At 44.4% G+C, this 17,186-nt stretch overlaps 2 protein-coding genes across 5 annotated transcripts in view; one reads left to right on the forward strand and one right to left on the reverse strand.

Moving 5' to 3' along the window:
- Nucleotides 1-3,078: 3,078 nt before the first annotated feature.
- LOC115864818 (C2 calcium-dependent domain-containing protein 4A-like) lies at nt 3,079-8,350 on the reverse strand. Its single transcript, XM_060293460.1, is given in 2 exon segments — nt 3,079-3,112; nt 7,257-8,350. Coding segments are annotated over 2 exon segments (1,128 nt in total).
- A 7,841-nt stretch (nt 8,351-16,191) lies between these two features.
- The window catches only part of VPS13C (vacuolar protein sorting 13 homolog C), a 175,498-nt gene continuing 174,503 nt past the window's right edge, over nt 16,192-17,186 (forward strand). For all 4 annotated transcript variants that reach the window (XM_060294174.2, XM_070044905.1, XM_060294175.1 and 1 more), the window contains exon 1: nt 16,192-16,305. In XM_060294174.2, coding sequence (XP_060150157.1) covers nt 16,206-16,305 — 100 coding nt within the window. In that variant the 5' untranslated portion in view covers nt 16,192-16,205. The remainder of the gene's footprint in view (nt 16,306-17,186) is intronic.

Here is a 17,186-nt window from a genome sequence, read left to right on the forward strand (position 1 = left end):
CCAGCCATATGACCATGCATCATCTCTGAGCATCAAAATCTACTTTTAAACTCTTTCCTCACTCGGCAGTGGCACAAAGATGTCTAATACTGAATGTATGTCTAGTATAATGTCTGGAACATCAATATTAAATAAATGGCAGAGCCTTTCTCATTTCCCAATACCCTTTTTAAAGAATCCTTGTCTGCTTGCTTTGACACTTTGTATTGTTCCTGAAATGACTCATATGTGTATAACTTATCTCCTAAATCCCTTAGATGTAGGGTCCCACCTATAGGATAAGCACCTATTGAACATGCTAAAAGCTTGGCGGGTAAGTCCAGAAACATCATCCATTATGAAGAAGCCAAAAATAGAACTAGGATTTATTGAGTGATTCTACATACCAGGCCCTGTGTGGAAGACACTGAATTCATTACCTCCTTTAATCCTTACACAAATCCCATGTGGTAGGTAATATTACTACCTCTTTACTTAGGAAGAAGTGACATTTAGAAAGGCTAATTGACATGACTGAGAGACACGGATAGAAAACAGCAGCTGAGATCTGGAACCTACATTCCTCTGATTTTGAATATAAACTCCTCTTTGAAAAAATGAATTTGGTATCAGCAACCAACACTTGGAGAGTTGCTGCAGAATATCCAGGCCCAGATTTGAATGTGGAGTGGCACCTTGGAATAATGAGTGTCAGAAACCGGCTCTGCAGCAGTATTCTAGCTCTGATGTCACCAGATAGCTCCTATTTCTGCTCCCCAAGCTTCAGGGTGATACCGATAGGAAAGAAGAGATTGTCAATTCTTCGACAAAGGTGATTTCTATTAACCTACCTAGAAGAAAAGCAAGAGTGTCTCTAATCCCCATCTCGATTCAGACTTTTCTCTAGTGGTATAATTGTTATTTCCTTCAACTGACTCTCACAAAATTTGATCCTGATCTATGATAGATCTCTTTTATCCAAATTGAATTTAAATGACTAAATTAATCGCTTTGGGAAAGAAACTCAATGAAACTTGAAAACTATTGAATTGGCACTGAATATTTTTAAAATTCTGATGTTCTAGGATTTTTTTAATGAACCCAGATATTTCATAGATATCTTATACCGAGATAATAATGGTTACATTACTTTGAAATTCTGCCCTAAATGGGGATTTTGCCTAATTGTTATTGCTACTTTTTAATGATTAAAGTAAAACTGTCATCAATATTCTCGAGAGGACTGAGGTACATGGTTGTAATAACACATAGGTAACAGAATTGAAACTTTGTAAAAGGTAAAAAAAGAAAAAAAAATAGAAACTTTGAGTATATGTTTCCTTCAAAAGGTCCTCCTATGTGCAAGTTTTGGCAAGGTGTAGGGCAAACAGAACTCTCACACGTTGGTGGTGGGAAAGTTAAATGATACGACCATTTTGTCAGTTTCTTAAAAAGTTATCACATGATGATTCACCCATCTACTCTAGGTATTTACCCAAGAGAAATGGAAGCATATGCTCACACAAAGTCTTGTACATGAATAGTCACAGCAGCTTTATTCAGAATAGTAAAAGACTGGAAACCATCTAAATCTCCATCTGTAGGAGAATGGATGCTGATTCTGGAAGTCTAGCTTCCTAAATGGGGTCAGATTTTCTTTTTTTTAAATGTATTTTATTGAAGCATAGTTGGTTTACAAAGTTGTGTTAATTTCTGCTGTACAGTAAAGTGATTTAGTTATATATATATATATATATATATATAAATGAAGAAAGCAGATGGTTCCCTGGGGACCAGAGAGGGGACGTGAAGGGGACAGGAGAGAGGGATTACAAAGGAACATGAAGAAACTATTAGGAATCATGACTGTGTTCATTATCTTGATTGAGGTATTGGTTTCATGGGTGCATGTGTATGTCAAAATTCATGAAATTGTATACTCGAAATAAGTGCAATTTATTGTATGTCAGCTGTACATCAGTGAATTCGGTAAAGTAGCAGGATACAAAATTAATGCACAGAAATCTCTGGCATTGCTATACACTAAGGATGAAAAATCTGAACGTGAAATTAAGAAAACAATCCCATTTACCATTGCAACAAAAAGAATAAAATATCTAGGAATAAACCTACCTAAGGAGACAAAAGACCTGTATGCAGAAAATTATAAGACACTAATGAAAGAAATTAAAGATGATACAAATAGATGGAGAGATATACCATGTTCTTGGATTGGAAGAATCAACATTGTGAAAATGACTCTACTACCCAAAGCAATCTACAGATTCAATGTACTTCAAATTTTTTTTTTGTGGTACGCGGGCCTCTCACTGTTGTGGCCCCTCCCATTGCGGAGCACAGGCTCTGGACGCGCAGGCTCAGCGGCCATGGCTCACGGGCCCTGGCTCACGGGCCCAGCCGCTCCGCGGCATGTGGGATCTTCCCGGACCAGGGCACAAACCTGTGTACCCTGCATCGGCAGGCGGACTCTCAACCACTGCGCCACCACCACGGAAGCCCCAAAAAAAGTTTTTTTAAAATAGCTTACATGAGGAAAGATGGTGAGGTGAAAAAAGCAGTGAGCATGGAGTTTTGAGAGGTCTGTAATTAAATTCATGATTTACTTGCATGATCTCAGGCAACTTATTTAATTCTTCTGAATAGAAGTGTCCTTCTCTGTAAAATCGACACTGTCTCTGTCAGTTAAGATTGTGTTCATATATATCTGAAAACTTAGCAATGGCTGAAACAAGTAAAGGATGTATTTGTCTCATGGACATGAACTTTGGGTGTAGGCTGTCCAGCGCTGGCATGGAGGATCAGTGATGTTACTGGTGAACCAAGATCATTTTACTGTCCTTAGTGCTGGCTGCCATTCCTCAGGCAACTTGTGTATCCCAGCAGGGAGAGGGAGGAAGGGGAAGAGGCACCATCAAGTGACTTCTCCCCATCTTTCATTGGCCATAGATGAGTCGCATGGCTATCCTTAGCTGGAAAAGGGGCCTGGGGAAGGCAAGTATTTGTTCTCTAGCCTCTATAGCACAGAAAAGAAAGCAATAAGGGGTTGGATTGTGCGTTGAAGGAGCCAACCTACAGCATCTACCCCAGGTACAATAAGAGTAACTAGCCCACACTGTCGTTGAGAAGATTTAAGCATATACAGAATTAAAAATTTGCTTGAAAACTACAACATTGCAAACAAAACAAAACAAAACAAAAAACATGTTGCTATTTGCTTCCTAATGTCCTGAAGGCCTAATCTGACCAGAGTTTGTAATCCTCTCAAATTAATGCCAGAGCCATCATGGCACCATAATAAAATTCTTAGCTATGGGATGCACGGTAGTGAAAACTGGGTTTGTAAACCCCATGGGCTGTCTCAGGTCAATTCCATCTGTTGAACTAGTAAACTTGGAGGCAGAAAATCTTCTACATAGCAGGGCTGAACCCCACAGGAAGTATTTCTCACTAGTGATAACATACTAGCAGAATTCCTAGGAAAACCGTTGTCAGGTTCCCCTGGGAGGTCAGAAGTCCCCAGATCAGCACACTGGATTAAAATATGATAGCAGTATGTACATGACCATAGAAAAGAGGCTCAGTGTTGGGTCCTCATAGAGGTCTTTCTTAACCATCCAATCTAAGGTGCCCCTTCACCCTAGTCACACTCTTTCCCATTAGCACATTTAATTTTCTGAAGCACTACTAAAATTATTTGTTTGTTGTCTATCTGCTCCCCTGCCTTTGAAAACTTAATTCCATATGAGCAAGGACCTTTTGTGTCTTATTTACAGCTATAAATCTAGAACCTTGAATATGATAGGTGTTCTAAATTAACCTTTTGGATACCTTTCTATCCACTTATATATTTTTATTGCTTTAATGTTATAGAGATCACATAGTACCCACGTTTTGCTCTGTCTTTCAAATATCTTTGACCAAAAGAGTATTTTTACCTAGGTCTTGGGGATGGATATGGGGAAAATGTTTAGAATTGTTGAGTGTGGGTAAAAGAAAATTAGATTCTAAAGAAACAATCTTCTAGGCAGATTTCAGTCATATTAACGCTAGTATTTTAGGTATAGAATGAACTATCTTTGTAAGACTAAGTGACAAAAATGATTTGATTTTAAATTTGTACTTAACCCTATTTAAACTGACATATTTCCCGTTGTTGTATAGGGTTTTTCTTTGAATATGTTCAGATATTTAAACCTCAAAGAGACAAGATTGGGCTGTGTCATTTGTGGAAAAGATATGGGTACCTAAAGCCCAATGGGAAACATGAGAACTCTTAAAGCAGTTTTCTGCAACCAACATGCTGTTTGCCACACACTCCCAGCTTCATTATTACTGGGAAAAGTTGTTTTTTTTAAAAAATCTAAAGTATTTTGGCACCTTCTTTGCTCAGATAGCTATATTTAGTTATTTTTAGAAGCAGTTTAGTTAGTTTAGAAGTATTTTTATATTTAGTTATATTTAGAAGTAGTTATTACTACTTCTTCCTGTAATCTGATATTAGCACACATCTTCAAGGTCCTTGGGTCCTGGCATTAGATTGGTTGAGATGGTCTAATAGGAAGAAGATAGACCCACTGACAAAACACATGAGGGATCCACTAGAGGGCAGCAAAATGCAAATCAAATTTAAATTTGCCCCCAGAAAGGCTGCTACTGTATTATCACAAAAATTTGTACTGCAAGTAAGATTTCTTAAATGCAAAAAATTCAGATTAGATCAGTGATGTAAAATAATTGATGCACAAGTATTTCTCCTTTCTTGGAAGTAGTGGTCCAAGAGCAAAATGAAAATAGAATTGGTTTCAGTCCCAGCTCTTGCACTAACTGCATGATACGGGGCAATCTACAGTTTGCCTCTCTGGTCCCCTTCTATGATATGTGGATTTGTACAAAATGATTCTTAGCATTCTTTTCAACTCTGAAGTTCCATGGTTTTATGATTAATGATTCTATTTAAGTCATTTAAAATCTTGTTGATTAGGCTATTGCATTAGTCAATCAACCATAACTTGACATTAGTGGAGATTCTGTTTGGAAATACCCACCGTTACTTCATGGAAAACTTAGGTCCCTGATATGCATTGATTTTCCTTCTTAGTAAAATGCCACTTCTGCCCCCAAACTTTAAGAGCTCTCATGTTTAAGAGCTTTAGGAGTTCTCATGTTTCCCATTACTTGTATATAATCTAGTGACAATAGTGGTTGCAGTGTTTTCTGCAATAAATTTTATGGTTTAAGCTATCAATACAATCTGTTTTTATTAAAACAAACAAACGAACAAAAAACCCCACAATGATCTTGTGCATACCCAGGTTGTTCTCACTCTCCATTTATTTTCCTTTTAAAGCACTACACATGTGAACTCAGTATTAGTTACTCTACCAAACTTCTAAAATCATTAAGAAGGTTATATGTATGTATGTGTGTGTGTATATATGTATATATATATATATGTATATTTTTAAAAATCGTTGGCTTGAAGACCAAGGAAACTGTGACTGAGCGTAGATAAAAGAGCATCTTAAAGATCTGAACTACTGTGATGTCATCATTCATTTGGTCAACCATTTTGAGCTTCTGGATGTGATTGATTTTGACAGTCAGTTAATTCAGTTACTCTTCGCATTTGTTCAATGAATGTCATTATAAATATCTACCACAATAACCCACTTTCAGTTTATGCTTGAGCTGTTATTAAAACTGAAACTCTTTTCTAAGTAGCATTTTTCACGAGCACCAATGGATAAAACTGTCAGCAGTTTAGTGAAAGCAGAAACCATTTCTGAACCCAGACTGATGAAGTAGTCATATTTAACAGTGCACCACATATTTAAATATTTTCAACTCTCATTTAGGACACATTTCCCTCCTATATGCCTAAGAAAGGAAGAAATATGTCTGGCTGGCAATGAATTTGAGGGATGAAGGAAAATCATCCTTTAAAACATAGTAAACCTATTATTACTATCAGAAGCCAGAGGAGGTAGAACAATGTTACAGGTACTCTTGACTCTGCCCTGGTACATTAGCTCATCTGGTGCCGATAAGGCTGGTACCCGTTTTTCTAGGACTCTGAAGTCTTTAGCTTCTGCCTCAGTCAGTCGTAGACCCAGCTTATCTCAATGCCTGAAGTCAGTAGCTTGAGATGATAAATCATTCATTTTAATCTATTTGCTTTTCTATTAGAGGGTGAGAAATGTTTAGAGACCTCAACCCCAGAGTCAGCAATTTCAGATATAAGTTGCAGTTTCACGACTCTAGTAAGATGAGCCTTTCCGACATTGCAGTGTTACTAATACAGAGTAAAGAGTAAAATACTGATCACCTAGGTGCAAATCCTGCATCTGCCTTTATTCTGTGCCTCCATATCCTCATCTGTTAAATGGGGAAAGCTGTACCAATTTTGTGGGTTGTTTTAAGAAATAAGTTGATAATGGGCTTCCCTGGTGGTGCAGTGGTTGAGAGTCCGCTTGCCGATGCAGGGGACAGAGGTTCGTGCCCCAGTCCGGGAAGATCCCACATGCTGCGGAGCGGCTGGGCCTGTGAGCCATGGCCACTGAGCCATGGCCACTGAGCCTGCGCATCCGGAGCCTGTGCTCCGCAATGGGAGAGGCCACAACAGTGAGAGGCCCGCGTACTTCAAAAAAAAAAAAAAAGAAATAAGTTGACACTGGTAAAACTATTATAATAATTATTTAAGCTTATAAATATTAAAATGGTTTCACTTCTTCCTGTGCTCTTCCAACAAGATGTAGCGAAGAGTATCAGATTGGAGCTCCTACTCATGATTCACTGTTGACCTTGAACAAGTCACTTCCTCTCGGCCTCATTTTTCTTATTCAGGATCTAAAACAATGTTTCAAAAGTAATACATGTTCTAAGATTGTCTCAATGGATGTTGTGGAATGAACAAACTTCAAAATGAGGATATTGGAGCAAATAGATCACCAAGAAACCCTCTAATTTTAATACTTCATGTGATTCATTATCTCTCAAGAGTACCGTGGGGAACACCTGCAATGCCATTGGCTATCAACATTGGGAAACACCACTGCAAAACAGCATGCCGTTTACTTAAAAAGAATATTGACAGTATGTACACAAAATATAACACCCTTTACAGTGGTAATTAATACAGTATTATCTCTGCCAACACTAGACTGAAACAAAGGCCAGAGTAGAATAATAAAAACACGTTTATTTTGTACAAATCGGCTGTGTCCGAGGGACAGAGCTGGGGCAGGGCGCGCCCTCACAGGAGCTGGACGGGGCCCAGCAGGCGACCCCGCTCCAGCCCGCGGCCCCGGTTCTCGGCCTTGACGCGCACGGCCAGGCGGCGCACCTCGTCTTCCGAGAGCCCGTCCAAGCACAAGTCCTGCTCCAAGACCGCCCGGCGTCTCCGCCGGAACACGGCGCCCCGCAGCCGGCGCGTCTGGCCCGGCGGCTGCAGGACGAAGCTGACGTGGCAGCCGACGGGGGCGCGGGGATCGGCGGCCCCACCGGCCGGGCCCTCGGCGTGGAGCAGCCGGACGCGGAGGCGCCCGCTGTGCCGACTGTACTCGGCGCCCAGGCGCAGGGCGCCGCCGGCGCGGTCCAGAGTCACGGTGCCCTCGGCCTCCAGGCGCTCGGGCCGCGGGTCGGGGGGCGGCGGAGGGGACGTGGCGGGGGGCTGAGCCGGGGACAGGGAGCCGGCGCCGCGCTCGTCGTCGTCGTCGTCCCCGTCCCCGCTGGCGACGGAGCGGGCACTGGCCAGGCCGCTGCTCCTCTGCGCGCAGCGCAGCAGCCCCTCGGGAGCGCGCAGGAGGCGGCTGCCGCGGGGTCGGAGAGTGAGCGTGTCCAGGTGCGGGCGGGAGCCGCCGAGGGCCGCCGGGGGCACAGCAGGGACTCTTCCCGGGGGCACGAGGGGGGCGTCTCCGACGCCGCCTCCGAAGGTGCGCGCCCGGGGGCGGAGCACGGGCAGGAGCGGGGCGGCCCCCGGGCCCCGGAGGAAGAGCGACTCCCGGCGGCGGGTGTGCGGGCTCTCGAGCAGCGCGCAGAAGCCACAGGCTGTACGTGCCCGGGGCAGGTGAGGCAGCGAGAGCGCAGCCTGCGATCGTGGGTCCCAGTCCGTGCGCCCCGCGCTGTCGCCTGTCCCTGCTTTTTCGCCCCTGTTGTCTTGGATTGCAGCCAGGGTCGGGCAGGGCGCGAGTCGCGGGGGGATGCAGAACTCGGGGATGCGGTCCGGGGTGAGCACGTTTGCGCACCGGGAGGGCCTGAGAGCAGTGGCTCGGCCGGCCTGATCCTGGAAAAGCCGGTTTCTGCCCCGCAGGAGGTGCTCGGGTCCCAAGCGGAGCCGCTCCAGGCACCACATCAGGCAGCAGGTGCCGGTTGCAGAGGAACCTCTGCTGGAGCTGGTCAGCCTGCAATGCACAAGCACACACGGATCGTCATAGTGAGCCCTGCTGGGCGCAGCAATGCCCGTCTCTTCTACTCATTGGGTGCTTCCTCCTGCCTCCCCCAGACCAGGCAAATTGCCCCTCACGCTGCTGTTGCAAATCTTTCAGTGTTTCCCTGACGGTAAAACAATCGTTCTTCTCTCTTCTGTAGTAGTGTACACTTTGGGTTTGTTGCCTTAATCTAGACCTGTCCTCGCTGGCCTCAGGAGGAGATTCTCAAAATGTTTGCCTCGTGCTGTCCTCGGTGCCAAGTGGCACTATGCTTGTGCAATAGTTTCCTGAATCCTTGGATTATTGCACTCAAATCCTCAGAGAGAATTAAAATAATTATTATCCTTTCCAGGATATTCGGCTTGCTCCCCGCTTAAAGTGCAAAGAGCCTCAAACGAGTCCCTGAGGGAGTTAAGCAAGGCTATAGGTCTCTCATAATGTACCTGGGGTCCAGCGTCATATAGGTCTCCGCACCGATCCGCCTGTGGCACCAACCTCTACAGGCATACAGCCTCTGGGAAGATCAAAGCTCGTGTGGCGGAGTTCTGTACAGCTTAAAGGCAGTCGGCTTGAGCCTTTATACCTGGGGCCTGGGACGCCCGCCAGTGGGCTGGCCGGATTGGCACTGATAGGTAACCTGACGACAGGCCTTCCAACTTTCCCTCTGCCACGTGGCTGGATCCGCTTTCTCTCCTGCTTCAGGTAGGGATGTTTCTGTTTACTCACGTGCAAAAAGTCTTTACTATACGGCAGAGTCATTGTGAGGATCGATGGACATAATGAGTGTGAATCACAGAAGCACTCTACACCCACCAATAAGAGGAGATAGAAGTCGAATCTGTCTTATTCTTACTTAATATCCTCCCCCAAATCCAGCCCTTAGTTTGCCCAGCTTTCGAAGTTCCTTACCTACCTTCTGGTTTTCTGTTCTGATTTTAAATCGTTTTTGTTTGTTGATTACAAACCACTCTGGATACAGGGAACCTTATGGGCTGCTGTAAATATTCTGTATCTTGATCTGGGTGGGGTTACTGGGGTGTATCCATATGTAAAAAAAATGATCTAGCATACACTTAAGATTAGATATAAGATTGTGTCTTATACCTCAATTTAAAAAATAACAACCCACTTCTTAAACCTTGTGCGCTGATGTTTTAATTGGGAAAATATACTCCTGCATACAACTGGGCTGTTGGAACCATCCTTTGACGGCACGTTTGTAGGCTGTGCCCACCTGAGACATCCTTTTCCTCTCTTTTGAAAACTGACCTGTGTTCACTTTGTAAGAGACCTGCTTCCAACTAGCTTAGGTTGAAAGAGATCTGAGGCATTTTGTTCAGCGTTTGGGTGTACACTATTTCTGCCTAAGATACCGCCTTGCAAATTAATTGCTTATCCAAATGATGTTCAGTAAATTAAACTGAACTCATGCAAAGGTGATTTTAGGATGGAGCATGTGCATTTTGTTTCCAGGATATATACGTACACAGCCACTGTACTTGATGATTTACATATAGTCTCTGGAATAGTCACATAAACCCTGCAAATTATGATTATTCCTAGTAAGGTATCCAAGTTCACATAATGATGGGAAATGGAAGAAAAATACATACTGATGGGCATAAATGAGTTGTTTTGGGGATTAAACAACTCTAATAAGGTAAAATACTTAGCGCTGTGCTTGGCACATGGTAAGTGCTAAATACATATAAACTGTGATTATTATTATCATTAATAAAAATAGAAGGGAGGGACTTCTCTGGTGGTGCAGTGGTTAAAACTCTGCACTCCCAATGCAGGGGACACGGGTTCGTGCCCTGGTCCAAGAAGATCCCACATGCTGCGGAGCAACTAAGCCCGTGCACCACAACTACTGAGCCTGCGCTCTAGACCCCGCAAGCCACAACTACTGAGCCCACGTGCTTCAACTACTGAAGCCCGCGCACCTAGAGCCCGTGCTCCGCAACAAGAGAAGCCACCGCAATGAGACGCGCACCGCAACGAAGAGAAGCCCCCGCTCCACACAACTAAAGAAAGCCCACGTGCAGCAACGAAGACCCAACACAGCCTAAATAAATAAATAAATAAAATAAATAGGAAAAAGAAAAGGAAAGAAAAGAAAATTAAGTCTGAAATCAGTGGTTTTGACTCTAGAATGGCCGCTCACTATGTGACCATGAGCAAGTTACTTAACCTTTCCAAGCCACAGTATCAAATGTAAAATTAGGAGGTGGGGACTTTGGGAGGTAATGAGATTAATGACCTTATAAAAGAGACCCAGGAGAGCTCCCTTGCCCCTTCTGATAATAATAGTATCTATCTATCTATAAAATAAGATAATGCAGGTGAAAACTTTAGCATAGAGCCTGATATACACAATGTCAGATAGTTATTGTTACTACAGAAGAGAGCAAATGTTCGTTAGTCCATTTATTCATTCAAAGCAATATTTACTGAATGCCTCCTGGGTTTCAGCCACTGTGCTAGGCAGGTAGGTCCAGGCTGTACAAGATCATATCAACTATGTACATCTGTCAGAGGAGAAATGAAATGATGAGGATGACATATTTGAACTCCATCTGGCTGAGGCAGAAATGAGAAGAGACTATTGCACACTATTTATATATTTAGTCTGGGGGCAGGGTTGATGTGTCCCTGGGTTTGCCATGCCCTTGACTAGCTACTTGTTTGTCTTTATATGAGCTCCACTCCTGGCCAAAATTCTTGGTCCAGTGCCAAATCTGTTGCAGAATGATTACCAAATTATATACTTGAGGGTCACGTGAATGTGTTTTGACTCATCTTTTCTCAGGAGACAAGATGCTGTTAGCTCAGCAAATGAGAGCCCAGAAACCCCTAGGTTAAAATGGTGAGGCTCACAATCTGAGAAGTTGTCTGAGAAGTTGTCAAGCAGAGCTGTGTCGTGAAGGGAGAGATGATTTAGGGGTAAAGACACATAAACTTTGGAGTTGATCTATCCTAGGTTCAAATGTTATGCAACTTTTTAACTATGGAACTGTGAGCAAGTTAATTAATTTCTTTGAGCTGAAGTTGTATAATGGGGGTTATAATACCTACCACACAAGATTGTTGTGAGGGTTAAAAATGCATGAAATGCCTGGCATACAGTAAGTGTGGCTATCACTTAGCTGTTATTATTATACAGGTCTGCATGGCTAGGAATTAGGTGATTCACACATGGATTCCCTTAAAAACGTTTCTCTTTCTGGCCAAGCCAAGCAGCATTGCTTTGTTTTTATTAATCATTCACCTTCTTTAATAACACTTTGGAAGCATTTTCTATATAAGGTTTCTTGAAACAGCAGAGACATGCCCTCGCATGGCTGGTCCCCTGTGACCACATTAAGCCTTATGTTTTACTTACCTTGGAAGCGTGGGCCATGCAGTACTTGGGAGGATGGTGTAACAGGATGAGGCCCTGAGCCTGGAACACCCAAATCTACTCAGAGGGAGACTGTTATCATAGCTTCATCACAGCTATGGGAACATTCACTGATGGAGCTGAAAAAATTCTGCAAAGTAAGCATAAATAGATCACACACCATCAAGGTCAGAGGTGCTCTTGGAGTAGAAGGATATGGAACCACTTAAAGGAGAACTGCAAAATAATATATAGGAGGTTGGGTGTCAAGGAAAGCAAGAAGAAGAGAGTTTATAACCCAATAAAATACCGGTGTTCTGACTCATCCATCTCATTCAACAGAATTGGAGGGTGGAGTAATGGAAAGTAAACAGATAATGGAGTTGGGACACCTGGAGTTTAGCACTGATAGTCACTAACTTCTTGTGGGACCCTGGCAAGTCACTTAATTCTCTCTCGCAGTCAGTGTCCCCTCCATCAAAGAAGAAGGTTGGATTAACCAAATGATATTTGATTGCCTCTGTCTCTGACATTCTGCAATCCACTCCTGTGCTTTCTCCCAGTTAAACTTCCTAACTTTTCTGAAAACCCATGCTGTCACGCTTATTCTCTAGCTTTCCCCTCCATTTCCTTTTCCCCCCAAATCCCTTTTGCTTTTCTCAGCAAACTCCAGGGCTGGGCAATGGGGTGTGGGTATGAGGTAGTAGTGTGACATTGGAATTTCTTATTTTTCAATTTTTAAGCAAGAGTGTTAATTTTTAAAAAGTGTCCCTAATTTTGACTTTTGTTTTTAACAGGAAGAATATTTTGCTCATTTGTTTTTATTGCTCAGTCCCTCCTTGCAGTTTAGCTTTGCAAACCTTCTCATTGTTCTGAAGCAAGAGCCATAATTACTAGAATGTTCATTTCCTTTAGTTAACCTTTGTATCCAAATTCCTTTTGGTATCTGTGCGTTAGAGTGCTAATGGTGTTTCTTTTTAATTTTATTTTATTTTAGGCTGCGTTGGGTCTTTGTTGCTGAGCACAGGCTTTCTCTAGTTGTGGCGAGCGGGGACTACTCTTCATTGTGGTGCGCAGGCTTCTCAATGCGGTGGCGTCTTGTTGCGGAGTACGGGCTCTAGGCGCGCAGGCTTCGGTAGTTGTGGCTCGTGGGCGCTAGAGTGCAGGCTCAGTAGTTGTGGCACACGGGCTTAGTTGCTCCGCAGCATGTGCGATCTTCCTGGATGAGGGCTCGAACCTCTGTCCCCTGCATTGGCAGGCGAATTCTTAACCACTGAGCCACCAGGGAAGCCCTAATGGTGTTTCTTAACATTGGTTATGGTTTGTTTTGGATTAGGAGTTTTTCAAGAAGTATGGGATATTTGGGGCATTACTCTGTGTACATAATAACCAATCCCTCAAAACATACTTAAAAAGTAAAATATTAAAACTTAAAAACTTTTTATCTTCTATGGTAATAGCATTATTTGTACTGACAATTTTGAGCTGAATTTTTCCACCATGAGAGTTTCCATTCTGTCATCAACCTTTCAGAGCAAGAAATCACCTAGTGGTGATTTAACTCTACTTATTAAAAGAGAAAAAGTGTCAGGGCTCAGGGAACTGAAGGAAAGAAACACTTGCTGTGTAGTTTTATGTAAATCATTTAATTTAATGTAAATCACTGACTTTAATTTTCCTATAAATGAAGACAATACGACGACCTGCACTACTTGTCTCACAGATCTTTCATGAGGCTTATTTGAAAATGCATGCCTTGGCATAATAATGGCATGATAGCTCATGAGGTATAACTGGAGAAGTATTAATAAGATGGAATAATGCTTATAAAGGCAGGCACATGCATTATTCTTTCAAAAGTGTAAAGTACCATAGAAGTACAAGAGATTAGGGCTTCCCTGGTGGCGCAGTGGTTGAGAGTCCGCCTGCCGATGCAGGGGACACGGGTTCGTGCCCCGGTCCACGAAGATCCCACATGCCGCGGAGCAGCTGGGCCCGTGAGCCATGGCGGCTGAGCCTGCGCATCCGGAGCCTGTGCTCCGCAATGGGAGAGGCCACGACAGTGAGAGGCCCGCGTACTGCAAAAAAAAAAAAAAGAAGTACAAGAAATTATTACACAAGGATCAGTACTGCCCACTTTTCCCCAGCAGATTACTCCTCTGTGCCATTTGCTTGACTATACTCTTCTGCCCGTGGCATCTTTCATATCATCTTGCTGTGTTATTCATACATCTTTGCATTGTTTACTTTTTATCTTTTTCTGATGCATGCCTATCCCAACAAGAATATATATATATATATATATATTTACAAATACACATATATACACATATACATATATATATATATATCTGCATTCTCCTCAGTACATAGTTGGTGTGCATGTACAAGGAGAGAGGGGTTGTTGTGTGTAGATTAGAAACAAGTTTGGTACAGGTTGAAGAGGGCTTTCTGAACACTGGAAAGTTATTGGGTCTTTTTGAGCAGGGGACTAACCTGAGCTCACCTGTGCTTTGGGAAATTAGCTGTGGTGACAATGTGAAGATGGATGGAGAAGGGAAAAACTGGAGGCCAGGAGGCCAGTTAGAGGGTGATTGCATGGTTCGGATGAGATATAAAGAGAATTTAGGAAATATGGCCAAAGCAGAATAGCCAGGTTTGGCTGTTAATTGTTTGTGGATGGTGGAGGGAAGTATGACGTGCTTCAAAATACATCCTAGGTATTTTGTCAGGGTGACTAAGCTCGGAAAAACAAACGGTTAAGGTTTTATATTCTGTGTGCTGAAGCGAAGGATGCAGGTGGTTACTGATAGCACCAGTACTGGTTAGTATTGGTTTTTTCTTTTACATCCATTTTACATAATACCAATTGTAGACATTTTGACTTTTTTTCTTTTCCAATGGATTTTGTATTTAAGGAATGATTTTTCTTTTTGAGCCTCTTCGTCCATTCAGGCTGCTATTACAAAATACCATAGAGTGGGTGGTTTAAAAACAATAATTTATTTTTCACAGTTCTGGAGGCTAGGAAGTCCAAGATCAAGGTGCCAGTTGATTCAGTGTCTGGTGAGGGCCCACTTCCTGGTTCATAGATATCTGTCTCCTTGCTGTATCTTCACACCGCCGAAGGGGTGAGGGAGCTCTCTGGGGTCTCTTTTATACGGGTACGAATCCCATGCATGAGGGCTCTGCTTAATTACCTAATGATCTCCCAAAGGCCTCACCTCCTATTACCATGACAACAGGGGTTAGAATTTCAACATATGAATTTTGGGGGTACACAATGTCCATAGAAGGTTGTTTAAGAGCAATTCACACATAGTTTTTCAGACATTATGTGTAGCAAAGCATTTAATAAACTTGTGACTACAAATGATCTTATTATTTCTTAGGTTCATGTCTGTTTACAGTATCTCAACAGTTTTTTGAAACAAATTTTAGAAAAAGAAGTCCTGTTCTCTAAAGAGGATTGGCTTGTCAATGAGCGGTTAAACTTTACTAACGTGAAAGTCCTTGCATTATAAAAGCCCCACTTTCAAAGCTTTGCCACACCAGAAACAGTTCAATGATTGCATGAAAGAGATAAATACACCTACACCTAAAGGAAAAAAAGGAAGTACTACGTCGTTTTATTTCCCTACCGAGGTATGTAACTAAGAAGTGGCTTATGAGTTAACTAAGAGCCACTTAGCAACAGAAGGGAGTAAAAGAACGAGTTAACGAAATGCACATTCAGTTCCCATTCTATCTGCCATCTTATGATGCGGCTCTGTTCCTCCTCCTCCCACTTGTGAATTATTAGTGTGTTTTCAGGAAGCAAAAGTAAGCGGAGAGATGGTGCTAGGCGGAGCTGATATGTAGCAGGAGGGTGCAGCGTCTCCTTTTTTGCCCTCCTGAAGGGGTGGTTACTTAGGAGGCGCTCAGGGTGCACTGGAGGCCTGGGAAGCGCCGGGCACCCATAGGGTCGGCTCCGAGGCCGCAGAGCTGCTTCCCGCGGGAACGATTGAGCCCTGCGGACCCGAGGTCAACAGAAGGCGACAGCAGGGAAGCACAGCGGCCACAGAGATGTCTCCGTGCACAGCAACTCCGGCTTCCCCTTTTCTTTCTCTAACATCCCTTTCCTCTGGGGCAGGCCCCAAACCGGCTCCGCCGCCCACCCTCGGTTGCCCGGGAAGCGGCTACCACGAGGCCGCGAGTCGGCAGCGAGTGCACGCACCTCCCGCTCCAGGCAGCAGCGGCGGCGGCGGTGCGCCTGCGCACAGGCCGAGTCACGCGCGGTGCGGCGCGCCGCGGGGGCGGGTCGGCGCCCGGGGCGGGCTGTCGTTCGCTGCGCTGGTCGCCGCCCTCAGCTGCGCCGGACGGTTACGGGTTCTCCCTCTCCCGCGCCTCAGACCGCCATGGTGCTGGAGTCGGTGGTCGCGGACTTGCTGAACCGCTTCCTGGGGGACTATGTGGAGAACCTGAACAAGTCCCAGCTGAAGCTGGGGATCTGGGGCGGTAAGCAAGAGGGCGTGGCCGCGGGCTGTCTGGGGTTGTCGGCGCTGGCCGAGGGGCCCACTCCGCGGGCTGCTCCTTTCCTGGCTCCAGCCCGGGCCGTACTCCCTTCGCCGCCCGCGACTCCGCCTCCGGGGAGGGCGCTGGGCTGGGCCCCCTCCCTGGGCCGCAGGTGCGGGGCGTGGGGAGGTCTGCGCTGGCCTCCGCCGCCACGGGGTGTCCGCCCGGGCTGCCAGGATTCCCAGGTTTCGCGACCCTGAGGTCGAAGCCCTTGCCCCGTCCCACCTGCTCACCCTAGGCGGCCTCTCCCTGCCCTCAGCCTGGCCCCTCTGGCCCCGAAGCATAAAGAACCCCTCCCTGCATCTCGCGTGGAGCGAGAATGGCTGCGTGGCCTCACACGTTCAAAGTGGCACCAAGGAAGAAGAAAAAAGAAATTGTGTTTTGCAGTGATCTTTTTGGCAGTTGATAGCGAGCGGGAGCTGGCTTCTCTTTAAGATTGCAGGGTTTGGGAAAGGATCGGCAGGCAGGGGAGGATCATTACGAAAGGCTTGTCGGTAGGGATTCAAACTCATAATACTTCTGAGCTTCTGAGAAAGTGACAGCTTCCCTTAATATTGCTTATTCTCTCAATAGGAAGAGGAATTTCAATTTTGTTTTGGAGCGATAGAGAGAAATTCAGGCCACGAACAGCATCATCATTAGGTGCTGCTTGGTTGCACGCCGAAGAATTTACACCAATGCTTCTACCCTAGGGGTTGTGTTATAGAAGTAGATTGTAGTGTGCTTCTCCATTCTTCAAAAAGATTAATTATTTGCACCATTTACATGTTAAGCTTTGGGGACACTGGGGATACCTTTGCATTCTGCAGAAGACTTTTGGGCAT

The sequence above is a fragment of the Globicephala melas genome, chromosome 2 (assembly GCF_963455315.2).
Source record: "Globicephala melas chromosome 2, mGloMel1.2, whole genome shotgun sequence".
In the NCBI taxonomy this organism is placed as follows: Eukaryota; Metazoa; Chordata; class Mammalia; order Artiodactyla; family Delphinidae; genus Globicephala; species Globicephala melas.